The sequence below is a fragment of the Hypomesus transpacificus genome, unplaced genomic scaffold (assembly GCF_021917145.1).
Source record: "Hypomesus transpacificus isolate Combined female unplaced genomic scaffold, fHypTra1 scaffold_31, whole genome shotgun sequence".
Lineage (NCBI taxonomy): Eukaryota > Metazoa > Chordata > Actinopteri > Osmeriformes > Osmeridae > Hypomesus > Hypomesus transpacificus.
The window spans coordinates 2659587-2679302 of NW_025813837.1; the positions used below are offsets into that span (position 1 = coordinate 2659587).

At 45.6% G+C, this 19716-nt stretch overlaps 2 protein-coding genes across 5 annotated transcripts in view; both read left to right on the forward strand.

Moving 5' to 3' along the window:
• adgra2 (adhesion G protein-coupled receptor A2) overlaps nucleotides 1–5844 on the forward strand; it is a 36311-nt gene extending 30467 nt beyond the window's left edge. Inside the window, 6 exon segments of the mRNA XM_047016015.1 lie at nucleotides 27–235; nucleotides 398–522; nucleotides 653–776; nucleotides 893–1041; nucleotides 2095–2184; nucleotides 2343–5844. Coding sequence (XP_046871971.1) covers nucleotides 27–235; nucleotides 398–522; nucleotides 653–776; nucleotides 893–1041; nucleotides 2095–2184; nucleotides 2343–3777 — 2132 coding nt within the window. The 3' untranslated portion in view covers nucleotides 3778–5844.
• A 278-nt stretch (nucleotides 5845–6122) lies between these two features.
• rab11fip1a (RAB11 family interacting protein 1 (class I) a) lies at nucleotides 6123–17965 on the forward strand. Of its 4 annotated transcripts, XM_047015724.1 has the most exons (7): nucleotides 6123–7008; nucleotides 10199–10629; nucleotides 10758–11760; nucleotides 13294–15207; nucleotides 15822–15945; nucleotides 16164–16398; nucleotides 16523–17965. In XM_047015724.1, the coding sequence occupies exons 1-6, from the start codon at nucleotides 6659–6661 to the stop codon at nucleotides 16368–16370; spliced, it is 4029 nt and encodes a 1342-aa protein (XP_046871680.1). In that variant the 5' UTR covers nucleotides 6123–6658; the 3' UTR covers nucleotides 16371–16398; nucleotides 16523–17965. The 4 variants fall into 4 exon arrangements, with proteins under 4 accessions (XP_046871680.1, XP_046871679.1, XP_046871682.1 ...); XM_047015723.1 differs by having other exon boundaries at nucleotides 16164–17965; XM_047015726.1 differs by lacking the exons at nucleotides 15822–15945; nucleotides 16164–16398; nucleotides 16523–17965 and adding an exon at nucleotides 12608–12667 and having other exon boundaries at nucleotides 6128–7008; nucleotides 13294–13531.
• The last annotated feature ends 1751 nt before the right edge of the window (nucleotides 17966–19716 follow it).

Here is a 19716-nt window from a genome sequence, read left to right on the forward strand (position 1 = left end):
CTTACTCCTCCCGTTCCCCTTTGCAGACGGCTGCAGCATGTGGAACCACTCGGAGCCCGTGGTGGTGTCCCTGCGTCACACGTCCACAGGAAGTGACCCGGTTGCGGCCCACTGGAGCCAGCGTGCCCTGGAGCGGCCGGGGGGGTGGAGCCAGGAGGGCTGTCACCTGATCCACAGCGACCGCACCACCTCCACGCTGCACTGCTCTCTCCTTAGCAACTACGCCATCCTGCAGGTAACCACCCTCTCCCCCTCTCACCGGCTCTCTCCGGGGGCATGTTAGCATCATTACCCCAGCGGGATGGTTCGCTTATGTTCCCTCCTCCCTTGCGTACGTGTCTGAGTTAAGATGCACCTTGTTGAGTTCCTCTGAGTTCATTCGAGGTGATCTACCCAGGTGCCTGACTTCCCCAACCCGACCCTGGTGCCGGTGAGGGTCCTCCACCCTGTGGTGTATGCCTGCACCGCGGGACTGCTGCTGTGCCTCTTCACCATCATCCTCACACACATCCTCCACCACAGGTAGGGTGTGTGCGTCTGTTCGTAGGTGTTCGTCCAGAGTGAGTGAGTGTGTGTGTGTGTGTGTGTTAATCCTGATCCACAGTGGGACTGCCTGACTTAAAAACGGATGTATTTTTCCCCCCCCTTGTAGCTCCATACGCATATCCAGGAAGAGTTGGCACACGGTACTCAACACCTGCTTCCACGTCGCCATGACAACGGCGGTGTACGCGGGGGGCATCACTCTGACCGGCTACCCGGTGGTGTGCCAGGCGGTGAGCGCCGCCTCTCTCGTCCCTACACTACGGATACAGATTTCAATGTGTGTGCGTGTGTGCGTGTTTGCGTGTCTTCGGACCCTGTGTGTGATCCCGTGTGTGGCTCTCCGCAGGTGGGCATCGCCCTCCACTACTCGTCCCTGTCCAGCCTACTGTGGATCGGGGTCAGTGCCCGGGTCCTCTACAAAGAGGCGGTGTGGAGAACGCCCCGGCAGAGCCAAGGAGAGTCCCCTGTTCCGCCCACGCAGCGGCCCATGCTCAGGTCAGTGATGTCATAAGAGCGAGACAGAGCGCTCCTCTGTGAGGTTGTCAGTCACGGCCATCCAGGTCGGTGTTGAGGATGGGTGGGGGGCGGGGGGGGCGGGCGGGCGGGCGGGCGGGCAGGGGGGGAACACCACCATCAAGTGACTGGATACATATGACGGGGGGGGCCACCCAAACTGTATGGTATCAAAGGCGGGCATTGTGTGGAAGCGAGCAAAGCCGCTCCTGTTTTGGAAGGAACCTTGTAAAGGCAGCGTACGACCCCGCCAAGGCACAATGGAGCCGCAGAGACAGATGCCGCGGGGGAGGGGGAGGAATGCAGGGACAGGGGATGAGAAAGGTTGAGGAGCCTGTCGTAAATCTGAGCAGAGGTGATGGAGAGGGCACACTGTCGCCCATCGTGACCCCCCCCCCCCCCCTTCCTCTCCCCCCCCGCCTTCCATTCCCCCCCCCCCCCTCGCCTCTTCTCCCTGAGCAGCAGCTGACCCCCCCCCCCCCCCCACCACCACCTCCGCCCACCTCCCCCCCCCCCCCCCCCTGTCACCTTCTGACCCTGAAGCGGTCAGCGTCGCGGCTGTGACAAATCATTGCCTCCTGAGCTCGTCTGGCCTGTGTCACACTGTGTCATCCCAGGGAGGAGGACCCAGTACATCACTCAGGTCACACAGCGGCAGTCATGGCATTTGTCGTTGCATACTGTACTTAAGACATATGGACCAAGGACCCATACTCATAGTGTCCCTTATAGAATCCTTCTCGTAGAGGGGTCCACCATGGTCATTTCCGTATGTCAAACGGATCCATTTTGGTTGTCGTTGTCTTTGATCTCTCGTCTCATACCTCAGTCAGATGGCTGAGTGGTTAGGAAATTGGGAATACATATCAGAAGGTTAGGGTTGTTGGTCAAAATGCCAAAATGACGTTGTGTTCTTGGGCAAGGCACTTCACCCTACTTCCCTTGGGGGAATGTCCCTGTACTTACTGTAAGTCGCTCTGGATAAGAGCGTCTGCTAAATGACTAAATGTAAATGTAATACCTTTTACTTTGCAGGTTTTACTTGATCGCCGGTGGAGTTCCTCTCATCATATGTGGGATTACAGCAGCTGTCAATGTCAATAACTATGGAGACAACAGCCCTTAGTGAGTCTCACACTAGCACCCTCCGGCATGTTGGCTCTTGGCTCTATAATCGTCCATATATCTAATGCTGCACTGGATATTATAGTGAGACGCCTGCTCCCACAGAGCTGTCCCTGTTTAGCATCGACCCTCCTGACCTCTTGATTGTTGTTTTACAGCTGCTGGCTGGTGTGGCGGCCCAGTTTAGGGGCCTTCTTTGTCCCGGCGGGCTTGGCGGTACTGGTGACTTGGATCTACTTCCTGTGCACTGTCTTTTGTCTGAGGCGCCGGGTGGCCAAAGAGTGCCCAGGGGCCCCCCCCCTGCCCCCCCCTGCGCCCGAGAGTCAGCCCGCCCTGGGAGGCAGCACCAGCCTCCTGTCCACCGACTCCGCGGTGGTGGTTACCGTAAGCCCGGGGATGGCCCAGGAAGACCACTACTCCCTGAAGACGCAGTTCCTGGTTCTGGTGGCCACCCACTTCCTGTTCTTGGTCATGTGGAGCTGTGGAGCCATGGCCATGTGGCTGGTGGGGCTGCGCGGCCTGCTGTTCAGCTGTCTGTATGGGGTGGCTGCCGTCGTGTTGGGGGTCTTCCTGGTGGCCCACCACTGCTTCCGACGCCTGGACGTGCAGGCTGTCTGGCTGGCCTGTTGCCCGGGTTACCGCCGCTCCCAGCCCATGCAGAACTACATCCACACCTGCTCCACTGTGAACGGGGTGCAGACGTCCGAGCAGGGATCCCAGCTTTTCATTGGTTGCCACCCCCCGGGCGACCCTCATAGCTCCTCCTCCGCCAGGTCATCCTCCACCCCCAGTGGGATCAGCAGCATCGGCCCGGGGCCTTGCAAGCTCACCAACCTGCTGCAGGTGACCCAAGACAATACCAACCACGTCCACGCCCCACGCGCCCCCGCAGGCACCAACACCAGCGCCAACACGGACAACAGCAAGCCAGCCAATAACGTCCTGCCCACCATAAGCTCAGTAGCCCCTGGGCAGCCTCAGAGGAGGAAGGTCAGTGGCAGAACTAAGCAAGGCGGCAGCCAGTACCACCATCGAGGTGAGGGTAGGGGTCACTATCGTCTGAAGGCTCTGCGGGCCGCGGGGGGCGGGGGCAGCATGGGGGCTCTGGGCCCCACTGGGACGGAGCACCACCTCTCGGCACACCCAGCACCCAAACAGGCCACGAGTGAGAACGGCAGCGTCCACCACCACAGCCTCTCCGAGAGCCAGGGCAGCCCGCTGACCAACGGGAGGCGAGTGGGTGAGGCGCTGGCCACCAGCCCCTCAGAGGGAAGCGACGGAGGAAGCAGCGGCAGCCGCAAGCCGTTCCCCCTGCTGCCCTCCGTGGCCACCAGGGCGGCCATGCAGGGCGCCCAGAGGCGCAGCGCCAGCCGGGACAATCTGAGACTGGCGGCGGCCGTCGAGCGTGAATCCAAGCGCAGCTCCTTCCCGCTCAACAGCATCACCGCCGCCGCCACCGTGCCTGGAGCGGCCACCAACGGGGCCCTCAAGAGCTCCACGCTAGAGTTGGAGCAGGACACCAGCGGCACCGACCACTCCCAGAACTCTGTAGGCATGAAAAGCGGTTTGTGGAAGAGCGAAACCACAGTATGACCCTTGAGAGTGGACCCAGGCATGTGTTTGGTAGGATATGGTTATGATTGAATGGTATGTTATGTTAAACCTGATCAGCCAAGATGGTAAAGATTATAAAGGAAGCCAGGAACTTAATCTGGCACTCTCGTGTAGGCGTTGGGTTTGCTGTAAAATGCTAAACATGGCTTGTCAAAGGCTATTAATTTTGCTTATTTCAAAACCAAAACAGTCTTTAACTTCGATTTATACTACATTTCACAGGAATCAAAGTCTAAAATTGACATAAAATGTTGATTGTTCTGAGACATTAAACTGAAATGCATTATTTCATTTCTTCTATTATTCTATGCATATTGACTATAGCACGAAATGGAATCCAAGATTGTTCATTTTCACATTATAGGCGTATGCATTTCCTTTTGTGGAGTGTTCTGCTCTTAAGATCTTAAGTTGTTTTTTTGGCATGTAGTTGTGTATGCACTTGTTTATATTTGCTTGTGTTTGGGTGTGTTTGTGTGTATGTGTGTACGTACGCGTGTGTGAGAGTATGCATTTGTGTGTGTGTGTGTGTGTGTGTTCATGTAGGTGTTCGTTTGTCCAAAAAGCTAGAAAGAGAGAATATGCATTTGAATATGTTACCTTTTTTACTTCAATGTATTGTGATATGCGCATTAGCACTGAGTTCTTCCCCCTGCCTTATACAAAGTACAAAATAAGCAAGACCATTATCTGAGCAAATGAACAACAAAAAAATGTTTATTTCACTCAATTACTATCACGTTGTAACAACTCTTTTTTTTTTTTACTGTGAACAGCATTTTCTCGTTTGGGCTCAATATATACCAGTTGTAGACTTTGTAACAGACTTTTCAATATTAATTTCCATGGTGTTTCTCCTGTTTTGCTCTGAATTCTCATTCATGCTTTGATGAAAATACACTGCCCTCTGCTGGATTACAAACAAACTGCCCATGCACTGATGCAAACAGGAATCCCATAGTTTGTCATCTCCTACAGGGAGAAAAACACACAGAAATTGTGTATACAGTGTGCCTCTAGATATATCATATGCGATAGGTAGAAAATAACATACAGCATCCCCAACACAATGAGTTCAGAAAAGGTTGCTCAAGACCTTATCATGAATTGTCTATATTTATACGCAGTGAAAAGAGTTTTGTGTTCAGTTTTTTTTTTCAGAAGCTCACGACAGACTCTCATGTCGATATCACATGGTAAATTTTCTTGGAGCATTTTATGCATTTCTGTCGATCAGCGTGACCATGCTATTGCTTGTACCCGCATGGTGCCCGCTTACACATTCAGATGTCTCAATGTGATTAGCATGACCATGCAATCGTTTGCACGTCCGCTTACACATTCAGATGTGTCAATGTGCCAGTCGCTCAGATGTGTTCAGGGAAATGTTTGTGCCAAAGAATTGTGGTGAATAGTATGAACAACATAAGCTTTAATGTTTAGGAATCAGACTGAACATGGTAGTGTTTATTATGCATCCTCACCTGAGATCTCCTAAAGGACCATTAAAACAATTGATGTTCCATATTTCCTATTGTCTAACAAAAGGAAGGACATGATGAAATATTAAATGGCCTAACTTATAGTTACAGTGGCAGCCAGGCCACAGGATAATGAGGGTTAAGATTCCATCTACGCAAATACCCTCTCGCTTAAATGTCACTAAAACTGACTCACTGTCACTGGTGGGTGTGATCCTGAAATTAGCTGACTGGGCGTCAAAGATATCTGTTGAAAGGATCTAGGAATGTCTCGTAGACATACAGTATGTACGGCAATGTGTTTTGATGCAGGTTATTTCAGTGTAAAAATACACTCATCCCAATTGGTCCCTTAATGAAGAATTTTCTGTTCTTAACTCTCATCTCGTTATGAAAAAGGGAGATTTCAAAATGTGTGCATATATTTATATTTTCATTTGTCAAAATGGCTCCATTAAATGTTTGTTACAAACTGTTTTAATTCAGTAATATATTGTTCAAAAAACTCAGACTGTGCCTTACAACAAAAAAATATTCGATGCAAAATAAACAAGAAAAGAAAGTGTGAAACTGTATTTCGTCTGTGACACAGTGACTGCGTTGAAATATTGTGTATTTAAATGGTACAATAACTACCGGAAAAGCAGAGCTTCAGTTTTGGCTTCAAACAATAATTATCTGTTTATTTATAATGACAGACGATTCATAAACTACGCAGTTCCTTAGACACATTGCAACTATGGTAACAGCTCCCAATCCAATCATAGAAGTCACAGAAGTTAGTGACTCACATGTTTGCCAATCACGATGCTTATATTAGAGTATGGGTGGAAACTGTCGTTAATGAGGAAGTTGACTTTTCCTACAAAGAGGCCTGCCAAAGGTTTCACAAGGCTTGTCGAAATAGTTAACAAGCTAGTCTAGGAAAGGAGACTGGACTTCGTTGTGGGACTTTAGTATCGTTTATAGCAAGTCTTACATTTATACAGCCCTACATTTATTGCTATTTAGCTTACTCGGTGTACGCTAGCGTACGTGGTTAACCGGATAGCTAAGCTAGCTGGTTCTAGCTAAGGACTATAGTCGGTGGAGGCTAGCTCAGCTAGTAGTGCTAGCACTACTGACGAGTCATTAGGGAGGCGTATCAAGTGTTAAGACATGAAACCCAGTAACGTCACTGCATAAAGGTTCCAAAGATATCCAGCAAACAAGGCTGGGCAGTAGGTAACGTTAGCCGTTAACTTGAGCAACACAACGCGATAGACGTGGGATAGCTACTTTTCAGGATCAGCTTGCCGTCACTTCAAACGGCATAGTTACTACTGTACAGTCCTGTACTAGTTCTCTTTTGTCGACTTTTAACAACTGGAAGTTTAAACATGTCTCTAGGTGATCAAAGCCAGCAGTGGTATCCCACAAGTGTTCAGGTAACGGTGCTACAGGCTCGGAATTTGCGCATCAAGGGAAAGAATGGAACAAATGACGCCTATGCCATTATGCAGTTGGCAAAAGACAAGTTTTCTACCTCCGTTGCCGATAAATGTGTGGCCCCTGTTTGGAAGGAAGAGGCTACGTTCGATTTGCCACTGTTCCATCAAAGCAATGCTGAACGCTGCACACTTCATATCATAGTTATGCATAGAGCACAGGTGGGACTTGACAAGCACCTTGGACAAGCTGTGATCAACCTAATAGAGCTTCACGACAACAAATCTCGCAAAAAAAACGAGTAAGTAGGCTACCATGTGAGTTGCACTGCACAATGCTGCTACTGTGTATGTTTGAAATGTTTTTTGTTATTTCAGCCAAAAGTTATTAAAGTTTTGTTTGCATTTCACATATTCTCACCAGTCCACAAACGTCAACACAGATACGAGAGAGCTGTATCCCTTTTCAGTCTGTGTGAACCGAAATCGCAAATCTATTTGGATCAATCCTGCTAAAGCTTTAGGATGTGAATATAATTTGACTATTCTATAACCTCTCTCCTATCTTCCACCTGATTAGAGTTAATAGCATAGCTGGATTGGGTCACTTTACCAGAGTAGTGAAATATCAACCACATCATTACCAGTGTTCTTCCAGGTCCGAGATATTATAACGTTTTATTTATTTACTTTTTACTCACCTTACTCTACTTTCATGTCAGTGATGTAAACAGGGGACAAACACCATTTATTTTCATGACTTAACATTTGGTTGCAGGCAGCAAAACAACACACACCCTTTTTCACACAATGGCATCTTAATCTCCTTCTTGCCATGACAATAAAAAGAACAGCCTAGTACAATGTTTTTTTTCTCTGGTCCAGTATTAGCCTAGGCCTAAAGTGGAAAAGGAGGATCCTGTAGTTATGAGTCATTAGTGCTTAGTATCACTGTTTCAAGGGCAGTCTACTTAAATTACATCACTCGTGTGTTTACAGTACTAAGTACGTCCTGTAATCTTATATTTCGTTTACTCAGTCAGTTGGTTCAGCCTCGAGTTTTTATGACAAGGTTCAGAGACTGCACTGGCCAGTTCCTTCCCTGACACAGTACCTTTTCCCCTACCACAAGCCCTTTTCTCGCTCTCACAGTAAACGTGTCAGATGTCCCCCTGATGTTCGTTAGTTAGGTTACTGGCATACTCCAGGGTCCTGTTGAGGCGTCAGGGCCAGATACTGAAGAAAGGCAGACGTGTGTGGGAGCAGGTGGCAGGTGTGGTCCTCTCCATTGGACAGTAGAGGGTGTTGTCACATGATGACATCATGTGAACAGATGAACACTCATCTTTCAAGGGCCATGGACAGGGGTCATCAGCCAATAATATCAACATTCATGTTCAACAATAGGGATGATGCTAGAAACTATGCCTTGTACTATATTACCTAGCACGTTCCGCTACTGCAAGTGAAGTTAAAATCGTATTTGATCTTTTCTAGTCTAGATTCAAATATATGGTCGTTTAAGTTTCATAATGGATCTGCGTATTGCTCGAGGGCTATGAGTCTGTACAGTTAGTTCCATATCACATACCATTAGCTGAATGTAGCTTCCCTATGTTAATCATTAGGTCCATGCTTAGAGAAGTGACACTTTCTCTCATGTAGAGAGAACTGGTTGAACGAGAACTGCAAGGTATTGTGTTCTCTGTAAACACCATCATGGGTGCAATTTCACAGACTGTTCCTTTAACTCTGCAGCTAAACTTGGCCTGCTTTTTTAATGAACTCCTAACTTGCCTTGGAGATTGAGAAGACTGGTTAATTAAAGGGAACTCTCTTGAATGATGTTTAGCCATGTAGTCCCATTGTTCTGTGTTCACTTAGACCCCACCGTGGTCCTGGTTCCTGTTTGACTTGGCATAGCTTGTCCTAGGAGGCGAGATAAGGAATGCTTGTCCTGAGAAATTGCTCTGTTTTCATTACATGTCCTAGGAGGGCCTCCTTACAAGCTTGCATAGCTTCATGGAATGCAGGTTTCCTCCCCTGCATGTTTCCTGATTATTTTCCCAGAAGAATCTGGCTGGATTTTAGTTTATTCCTACCAATACAAATGTTGTGGCCTTGAACTGTAAATGAACCTCACAACAATGTCTGTCAGACTTGGAATCAGACAGGCTACAATGGCAAAACTATTATTGTGCCAGTGGCATAATTTCTACCATCATGTGGCAGATTTGTTTGAGTAGCATATGAAGCTAACGTGTGCTGACGTTGTGACTGTGTGTGTGTATGTGAGAAAGACGCGTGAGTGACAGAGACATGAAGGGAGAGCAGGGAAAGGAAATGCAGCTGAAGTAAATGCAGCTGAACGAATACGCCGTGTGTTTTAACCTAAATAGTGAAAAAAAAATCTTTACGAAACGCAATATGTGGCGGCTGGTGTTGATTCTGTGGCGCACCGCCACGAATTAGTCTGTGTGGGACACACTGCACCATTCCATGTAACAGTGACGTGCCCTTATAGCCTGTAGGGGCATGTCAGCTGTCAGAGAACTGTGAAAGATAAGAGATTTGAAATCAAGGACAGTAGTCTGTCAGGGTGGCACAACTGGCCTGTCTAACTCGGCGTAGGGTTTTGTAAAGGAGCATGAGGAGTGTTTGTTGGCATGGCATCTTTTGCACGTACTTGATTATAATTGGTTCCATTGAAAACAAGATCCCATTGGCTGAGGGCACGTCTTTATCATTAAGTGGAACCCTTCCAGACTTAAGTGAGAATAACTCGTGTTAGCCAGGCCAGTCGGCTGTACTTAAAATGACTTGATTCTCCTTCTACGTAGGCTAAATGAATGTGACAAACGTCGGGCCTGATGTTGTAGTCTTGTTGATAACCCATCAGCAGTCTGTGCAATCACACAAAATGCAGAGTGACAAACCGACCATGCTTGTTTTGATTATGGTAAGGGCCTTTCCAGAACACTTGCTTTGTGCAGTTGATTACTTAGAACCGGAAGGAGATCAGGACCCAAATCCGTTATTTCCTGCTAAATCTGATCCGCTGGATGTTCCCAGTTGGTGCCGCAACAGCACAGCACTTCACTGAATGATCCATCAGCCTCAGGTCCGAAGAGAGAACCAAGCGCACACCCACTAAAACCTGTAATTTGTTCAACATTATTGAAGCATGGACTTCCATTGTCGAAGGGATTTGGCACATGGGATTTTCTCTTTCAGATTTCAAATTACAGGCAAATTACAGGGTGTTACTGTCTGTGTACATTTGACCCCATTTCACATTTCTCCCTAGGCGATTCGTGCTGTTGTTCTTTGCAAAGTGTTGGCTGTACAGAGAAGAATACCATAGTGTGCAAATATATCATGGTCAATAGTAGCTTTTCTTTCACTCTTCATTGTCTAATATCATCTCTCTTGCTCCTGCTCTCTCACTGTCACTCCTTTGTCTCTCTCGCTCTCCCTCTCTCATATCTGCAGTTGGTTCAAGCTGGTTGACAAGAATGGCAAAGAAGACAAGGTTCGAGGGGAGGTGTTGCTGGACGTCCAGTTCATGAGGAACAACCTGTCCGCCAGCATGTTTGATCTCTCAATGCAAGACAAACCTCGCTCTCGCATTTCCAAGCTGAAAGACAAAGTCCGGGGGAAGAAGAAGGAGGGCTTCTCTGACTCCGCCTCCGCCATCGTGCCCTCGGTCAGCCATGTTCTGACGGACAGCGAGGGGGAGGAAGGCGGACACCTCGACTCGCCAGAGGCCAAGAAGAAGTCCAAGCTCAAATCCCTCTTCACCCCCAAGTCCAACTTGCAGCGCAACATCTCCCAGTCCATGTCCACACTGGGGACTCTGCCTGAGAAGAACTCTTCCCTGAGTGGGAGTCGCTCGTCAGGTCTCAATGTTGAATCTCCAGATGGTAAGCCCAGGAATTCCATTATGGTCTGAATCCTTTATTTTAATGAGCAATTATAAAATGAGCAATTTTTTTCCATTTGTCTTATAACACCCACTCCCTCTCCTGCCGTGCTGTTTCTCTTTCCACAGTGAAAAAGAAGTTCAAGTTCCTGGGCCATAAGCGCACAGGCAGCAACGACAGCAAGGTGTCCCTGGGTCCGTTCTCCCTGCTGGGCCGCTCCAAGCAGAGCGCCAACGACCAGAACAACCTGTGCATCAACGGCAGCCACGTGTACGCAGAGGAGGCAGAGCCAAAGTCCGGCTCCACCCTCAGCCTCAACAGCTCCGGCCAGGGCTCCATAGAAGATGTTCGCCGGCACGACTCGGACGTCTCCGCCGACTCCCTCAAAGGCCTGGCCGTGCCGTCCTACCGGCAGGAGCCTGCAGACAGAGACCGAGCCCTGCTGGAGCAACGGCGCCACCAGGAAGAGGAGGAGAGGAGACGGGCGGAGGAGAGACGCAGGGCAGACGCCAAGAGACTGCAAGAGGAGGAGGAGGAGGAGGAACGTAAGCAGCAGGCAGAGCAGGAGAGGAGGAAGAGGTTCCTGGAAGACGAAGCGCGGAGGAAGAAGCTGAAGGAGGAGGAAGAAGAGAGGAGGAAGATGGGGAAAGACGAGGAGGAGGAGAGGAAGAAGAAGTCCAAGGAGGAGGAGGTGGAAGAGAGGAGGAGACAGGGGGAGGAGCACAGGCGCCTGCAGGCAGAAGAGGAGCGCCTGAGGCTGGAGGAGGAGCAGAAACGGCAGGAGGAAACCAAGAGGGAGGAGGAGAAGAAACGCCAGGAGGAGGCCTCCATGTCCGACAGGCTGTCCACGCTGTTCGGCATCATCAAAAAGAAGGAGGAGCCGCAGCAGCAGAGCAGCAGCATTAAGGAGGAGGTGCCCAAGCCAGCCCCCTGGAAAACCTCAGGAGATTCGGAAATCCCTGGCCCTCGCCACTCCTCCAACCCGTTTGAAGAGATCCCACTCAGTCTGGACACCCCAAACACTTCTGAGGAGACCCCGGGTGTTCCTCAGAAACCCCAGCGAACCCCCCAGGTTCCCTCAGCCATGGTGTTCCTCAATCGCACAGCCAAGGTGTCTGCAGTCAAGCCCAGGTAGGTCACACAGGACTCCTGTCTTTGAGATGCAACCTATATGATTAGGCTACTTGCAAGTTTGCCTCTATCCACAGCGATTTAGTTGTCCAAATATTATCTGATCTATGATAGCTCACTGTCAAAATGTCGCTCATGTCTTCTTGACTCCTGATCAATGATTTGATTGCCTCACTCCTGACTACTTTTTCACTCTTATTTTGTACTGTGTTAATCGACCTGGTGGGAATCCATCGTAACTGCTTTTAAGATAGTTTAGTGATAGCTGGCATTCTTTACTTCAATATTAAGAGATGACGACAAATGATTAGATCCACCTAGTGGTAAACAAGGAACCCCAGAATCACAACATGAGCAAAGAAGTACCAAGTCCAAGAAGACATGCTTGCGGGCAACATTTGGGTGCAGTCATTTACTTTGATGGTTGTTTTTCAACTGGTCTGAGCTTCTGGTTTGTGCTTCTTATCCTCCATCAGTTTGAGTGGTTCTATATTCCCAATTGCATCTGGTGTTTTTAGGATTAGGAAGCGTAATGTCATGGGTAAGGATTCATTTTACTTAATCTGTCTACCACGAGCTGTTTCTCTATGTTATCCTACTGTGTCTTATCTTTTTGTCAATTGTCTGAAGGATCTCAAAGCTTTGAAAAACATGAGCATAGACCACCAGAACCAGGAAATATTGCTGCCTTGTGATGGACCTGCCAGGCCAGTTTGGTGGCTGTTCTGATTGGTCAGATTTGTGGAATGTGGGTGGGTGTTTCAGGGCGGTATGGTGCAGAACAGGTTGTGGAATGAAGTGAGCTCACAGCGTGACTAACCAGCAGTGTGACTTGATATATTTTCAGGCATTGTTGTTCCCTGTCTAGCTCTTGTTTTGGATCTGTTTTAGTCATTGAATCTTGATGGTGAGTTAGTTTTTTCCTTTTCAATTCCTTTAAATGTAATGGATGGATGTGGTTTTTATTTATTTACGTTTTCGGAATTTAAGTCCAAGGCAATTTTGTGTTAATTTTGTCTCGGCTTGATGGAAGCTTGTGATAACTTGTGATTACAGATTCTTCCCCTTAAATTGTGATTACAGCTTCTTCCCCTTAAATTGTATCTTCACCTTTTGGAAATGTGAATCATCTACGTAGATGATTCACAATAATCTATTAGGACATTTGTACTTACTCACCGTTTCCAAAAAACATATGATATATATTATTAGAACATATAATTACATATAATTACTATATTATTAGATTACATAACTTCATCTGTTGTGATGACATGCCATTGAAAACAAGGCCTTGGCCCACAAAGAAAATTATTTCAATCACCTTTTATATGGTATGATACATTAGGCAGTTTTGTAGAATAAATGTATGACCTTCAAGTGTCTGTCTGTTATCAAACCGTGTTGAAAGCTTTTTATTTAATGGAGAGACTTCTGAGAGCTTATTTCTGCAGTGATGGACAAGCTCCTGTTTTGGAGATAATGTGTCCGTCAAGCATTGAACCCAAGGCTTTTGTTTTCACCCTTTGGCAGATTGGTTGAGTCTAAGGAACCTGAAAGCCCAGGCTCACAGGGGCCGCAATCTCCTCCCTCTCCACCTTCCAGTGAATCCTCCCTCAGCAGCGTCCCCTCTGAGTCCCCCGTCACGTTCTCCAGCCTACACTTCTCGCTGGCACCCCGAAACACGAGAAGAAGCTCAGAGTCCCACAGCAGCACAGAGAACCTGAGCGTTGTGGTATCCCACCCCAACATGTCTGACAAGAAGCGACAAGCCCCCCTGCCACCGGGCATTGGAAACCCCAACGCGAGCTCCAGAAGTTCTCCCATGAAATCTTCTGCTTCAGGTAGCAGCCTGCTGCCTATAACTGAGGGTGAGATCTCTGGAGAGAGTGAGATGGCCGGAGCCAAGCATGGCAAAAGACCAGCCTTACCTCTTCCTGACTACGAAAGTCTGTTTCCAGTGAAGAGGCATGGAGTTCAAGGTCAGACTCGATGGGATCATATCATTGCGGAGGTGAACCAGAAACAGAGGGTATACATGCCTCAGGTAGCTGCAAAGGAGATGAGTGTCGATGGGCCAGAAGATGAGTCTCAACACAAAAATAGATCCATCTCCTCGCAACCAAGGACTGCTTTGCTCCCAAACCCACAAGCGACTCAACCGAAGGAAGTTACGGCTATTTCCTATAGAAAACATCCGGCTCCGGTCCCTCCCAAACCGGTAGTTGTAGCGTCCCCTAGACTAGTGCCAGAGGTCAGCCCGGCTCAGAACCAGAGTTCTGCACGGGCAAATGTCTCTGTTGAGAAGATCAATGTCTCTTCTTCCACAGTTATCCATTTGAAGCCCAGCAGAGAAATACCCTCAGTGAAACCTAAAGTTGACCCAAGGAGGGTTCTGAGTAAATCTCCCCTCACGGTCATCGATGCCAAGTCTGCGTCTCAGATGGAGAGTCCAAGACCTTCGCAAGACGTTTTGGAGTCAAGATCCACCAATAACCTGAATGCAACGTCATCGAATAGTCCTAAGGAGCTTCCCACTGCCAAACCAAGACAAAAAGTTGCCAGCAAAGAGCCAGTTCAACAAGCAAATCCGGAAAAGGGAAGCATCGAAGAGCGGGAAAAGTTGAAGACGGCCAACCCAGACTTGAGAAGGACCAGTCCAGTGATGATGAAACATACTGATGTGAATTCAAGGAGAGAGAAAAAACCAATGCCTAACTCTACTGATGGGGCCGACAAGAAACAGATACTGCAAAGAATAACGGAAGCCAAAGAGAAGTTAATTGAACCCGACACGTTCCCAAGCTCTGCGGTACTCTCCAAAGACCCATGGGCACTCCCAGAGCAGAGCCATGGAGAAGAGGATCTGTTCACTGGGAGGATACAGAAAGAACATAAGCCACAAGATGAGAAAATGACCCCTGGTGACCAGAAAGCAATTTTTACTGCAGATAACTCAACGGAGCTTCCAAAGGAAGTAAAAGCATACCAGTCTGACTCAAGTGATCTAAGTCCTTTTCAGAGGGACATTTCACAAAGAAAAAAATGGGCATCTCCATCTCCCCGTAGCTCAGACAAGCAAGGTTCCCTAGATAAACAAGACTTATCTAGAGCAGAGGGAACCATGACAACCACCTCAGAATATCCTAGACTGGATAGACACGATTCTCAAGTGGACTCTTCAGTGCAAAACTATATCGATGGTAGAGAAAGGTTGGAAACCCAAGCAAGAGAAAAGAACACTGCTGTCGATCAGCTGGCCTCGCTCTCTTCCTCCCCCATTCCCTCAGTCCTGACTACGTCAGATGTCTTTCAGTCGGGTGTTGGAGAAACAAGTCCCCAGGCTGGTGTTCTGTCTGGGGGTAAGACTCAGCCAAAGGCCTGGGTGGCACCCTCAGAGGCACAGCTTAATAGCAGTGGAGGTGGGCCTGCCCCAACACCACGCAGGTGAGACTGACCGTTTGAGCCACAAACCTTTTAACTAACTCTCAGCACTGACGAGCACACAATGATTGACGTTTTTCGCAATCCATTTTTCCAAATTAAACAGTTAATTGCTGGCCCAATAAAGTGGATTACTGTTTGTGATCCAATTATCAAAACCTGCCTTCGTTTGCCAAGTGTATATTTGGAAATTCTTTTGTAGGACAAAAAAAAACTGAAATCAGTATTTTTTTGGGGACCAGAAGTCCTTGTGTACTAAGCTTTTTAGCTTTAAGTTGTTGCTTAAGGAAGTATTTCAGTTTGTGAGTTTTGTGGTGGAATGAAAAAGGGATTCGCTGTCGTGTAGGACTTCTTTGCACAGGTTGTGATTCTGGGGTTTCTTTGTGCACCACTAGGTGATAGAACATTTATCTATTGACTTGTCCTTAGCTCATAACATAAGTAATCAAAATGCCAGCCATCACTGCACATCTCAAAGCAGTTGAGTCCTTTTTGTCTGCCATCTTCCAACCTCTGCCTCCATCTTTTTTTCATCCCGTCTTACCTTCTGTGCCAAACTGCTAGCCCCATCTTACTATTGCACATCTAACTGTTGGTGATGTAACTTATCTTTCCAGGCCTCATCCAGTCAAGCCCATGAACACAGGGGAGACCCAGGCCCCCACCAACACCCCCGTAGGGAGAGAATTAAAGACCCTTGACTTCACCACAGGGAAGATAAAGATACCGCCGGCTAACATGGTACAATACTTCTACAACAATCAATAACCCTTCATTTTCAGCTCTCTTTCATCTTTTTTTCCCCCCCTATAAATCTGTGATAACATCGTGTATGATGTATAAATACATGCTATACTGGATATTATGTTTTTACGATGTTAGACTGGCACCTACAATGTACAATAGGTAGGACAGTAAAACTGATGACCGTGTGTGATGCCTAACGCCTCTTCCATCAGGTGACTGGAACGGCAGGAAGTGGGCCTTATACTCAGCTGACCCAGGAGGAGCTGATCACACTGGTGGTCAAGCAGCAGACGGAACTCACCAAGAAGAACGACAAGATCATGGAGCTGGAGGAGTACATCGATAACCTGCTGGTTCGTGTCATCGAGGAACAACCCAGCATCCTGCTTGGCCTCAACTCTTCCAAGCATGCCTTTTGAGACGCCAGGCGATCTTGCGGAGCTTAGGGTAGGGAGTTCTACTTAAATACCCTGTTATGGTTAACAACCCCCCCCCCCCCCCATCTCCCAAGCTCTCTCTTAATCCTCTTTTTAAATGTCTTACATACTTAAAGCACTTTTCTTTTCTTCAGTGTCCAACTAAGACGCCATGTTTCGTTTGAGAGGAGTGGTGGTATTAAAATAGTATAGTGCTGGAACAATGGGTGGGTGTCATTAAGGTACCTAGGCAACAACATGCACACAACTGGATCACATCAACATATATGTGGATGTATTTTATTTTATTTTTTTCACACCGTGGTACTGGAAATGCTTTTGATTCTATATGATCTGTTCTGCTTTAATGTTCATTTATATGTTTCTCATTGTGCATCATGTTACTGGACAAACTACAAATGCTTAATTCTGTATCTCTCGCTCTATTCTTGACGGACTAGTTTTCCTATTAAGAATAATTCAGCTACTTTTCATTTCTTATACTTTACTCTCATTCCAAAGCCTTAATGCAGCTGTTGTTGTTCTACATTTAGTTGTTAATGATTTAATAATCTTCAGAATTCCTTTTCTATTTGTGTGAGAAGTGAAAGTTTCACAACTTTCTTGGTACTGTCAAACAAATAATCAAATACCAAATCAAGTGTACTGCATAAGAATTATGGCAATACACGGTACCAGCCTAAAACGTCAAGCTGAAATACCATGCCTTATATAATTCATTTTCTGAAATACTGTATTGTTAATATTATTTGTTGTCAATCTTGCTTATTTAGCTAATTCCCAAAAAACACTTTCTTAGTATCATTCCTGACGTTTTACCTCAATATACTGTTACTCGTGTTGTTATTTCCAAGTGTTTTTGTTGTTGAAAGCCTGACACTGTAAAAAGAGGATGTTTTTGAGGTTGTAAGGTGACTGTATAGACTATAGGCAGTTGTGATGGACCGGGAGGGAAATGGAACCACTAATAATTAGTTTCTCTTATGTATTTATTATTATCATGAATTGTATGATTCCTAGTGTTGCCATGGTCTGTGCAGAGCACAATCATTTGTCCTCTCAAATATTTATGAAAACTCTGGATACAATCATTCAATATATTTATGCAAAAACCTAATGCTAGAAACAAATTTTATGTTCTTCCTATGAAAATGTAAATGTGGTTAGACACTAAATCACAGAAGAATCTTACTGAACCATAAGAATAAATACCTTTTTAATAAGTAAGCTCTCATATAGATGATGGCGGCTAAGAAAATTCCAGCAAGTCTGAATGTAATTTCCTATACTATGGTACACAGATACTGTGACCATGCCTCTGCTGTAATGTCATAGCAATAAGAAAATTGTGAACAGTAGAATGTTATAAATTGTGCCTTTTAAAAACTTCCTTTTATTTAAGAATGGCCTTTTTTGAACCTCTTGACAGTTACTGGTGTTAAATAACTAAAAGACTGCTGAATGTCAAACCAGAATCTGTTTTGCAAAGAAATTGACTGTTTAAGAATCTTACAAAGGATTGTGTCATTGTACACTTTGACGTTCTAATTGAAATAAAATAACACTATACCTACCTATATCTTTTAAGTTTGCATCTGTTTGAATTGACAAAACACTTTGTTGCTTGTCGTCCAATTGAGCAAGCTTAAAATCCTTTAGCTGCCCTCTGTGTTTCATTTGGACTACAATTAAAGTAATTACACAGAGAGGTGTATATGTAGATTTATCATTCAGGACCCTGATAAAACCCAACCATTAGTGTCCACTCTGGATCGAATGCTAAGAATGCCACTGTGCTTAAAATAAAATAATGTGTAGACCTGTTAACATTCACTCCCGGTTTCTTCTGCACTCACAACATGTTGTTTATAAGAAGAAGAATGGTAAGAAAGGGTGTGAATTTCTGCAATGAATTGAAGGACATATTCACCTTTCCGATGTATTGTGTGAATCCCCATATAGCCTGAAGCGGACCCCATGGAAGAGTGAGGGGGACAAAGACATAGATTAACTAGATAATGAGGACCCCCGTAGGCACTAATTAAGGCAGAGGAGAAGGTTGACAGCTCAGACGGGTTAGTTTCCTCTGTCTTGAGAAAAGAAAAATGGCTTCCTATAGTTATATATCACTTGCAATCAATAGCCAACCGTTTCTGAGCAGAGAAAAAAAAAAGATCAAGAATCTTGAACAGTTTTATATCATACACTTATTTTTCTGACTTGGTAGTAACAAAATATCAAGTTGCCCAAAAGTGGTGGTGTTAACTACAGTGCACATAGAAACAATTTTAATTTAATTTTTTATTACACTTCTGAGATCAAAATAACTCCCCTGGTTCTCAGAAGAAACTCTAGTAGCTTCAAAGCCCCGGCTTTTGACGTCAAAAATTCAGTTCAGAAAACATCCATCTCCAAAAGTAGAGACTTATTAGGCATGCAGTATAGTATGTCTGGCAATGTTATGATTATAACGGTTAAGACATTTAGGTTCTTAAATCATATTCAATTTAACAGTCAATTAATTGAAGATAAAACAAACATTTTGATTCCAGTTTTCTTTATTGATTTTGATTATTTACTTATAATAATTTAACATTCTTTGGGTTTATGGAACAGTATTTTCACCTAGTGCATCAGAGATGTTACTGTACAATATCTACAAATTCTATCATGTGCTTTATTATATTGCAGATTCCTTAAAGCAAACCATACAATTCTAACACAAGAGTGCACTTTTTTTGTACATCTATTTTAGAGATATTAAAGTTAACAAATTAAAGTTACTGCTTAGTTTCACTGTGCGCCACCCTAAATGTAACTACAATACCAGATCCTTTTTAGATACAAAATATACATCAAAGACCTAATACTATCAACCATACATCTTAATTTGCTTTTAGAAAATGCTTGCTAGCATAATGTTAAGACTATATAAGTTGTGACACACAACCACATAAATGGACTTCACTGTTACACAAAAAACAGATCAATTGGGAACCATTTTACTGATTGTCTCAAAATGGCAACATAAATGTATTCCACTTAGTGTAAATTGTTAGGAGATTCAATTTCAACCTTGTTTAGTTGGCCTTGATGGTGTGTCCTCACTTTGTAATCACAGTCTCAAGGATCCTTTTAAAAGCACACAAATCACACAACACAATAGTAACCGTTAGACGAATACTCTACAATTGAATTGACACATTACCTGAAGTCAAATACAAGTTTCAATAACATAAATAAATACATCAATACATCACAAAGAACTGATTTAAAACACAACACTTTCATTCAAAGTTTCATCCCAAAACTTTGACATTCATTTACC

What these genes read in the sequence shown, in the direction of transcription:
- rab11fip1a (XM_047015723.1), top strand. Translation starts at nt 6,659, where the DNA reads ATGTCTCTAGGTGATCAAAGCCAGCAGTGGTATCCCACAAGTGTTCAG. An exon ending in CAATGTTGAATCTCCAGATG is followed by an intron (nt 10,630 to 10,757) that starts GTAAGCCCAGGA and finishes CTCTTTCCACAG; the next exon opens with TGAAAAAGAAGTTCAAGTTC. An exon ending in CCTGCCCCAACACCACGCAG is followed by an intron (nt 15,208 to 15,821) that starts GTGAGACTGACC and finishes TTATCTTTCCAG; the next exon opens with GCCTCATCCAGTCAAGCCCA.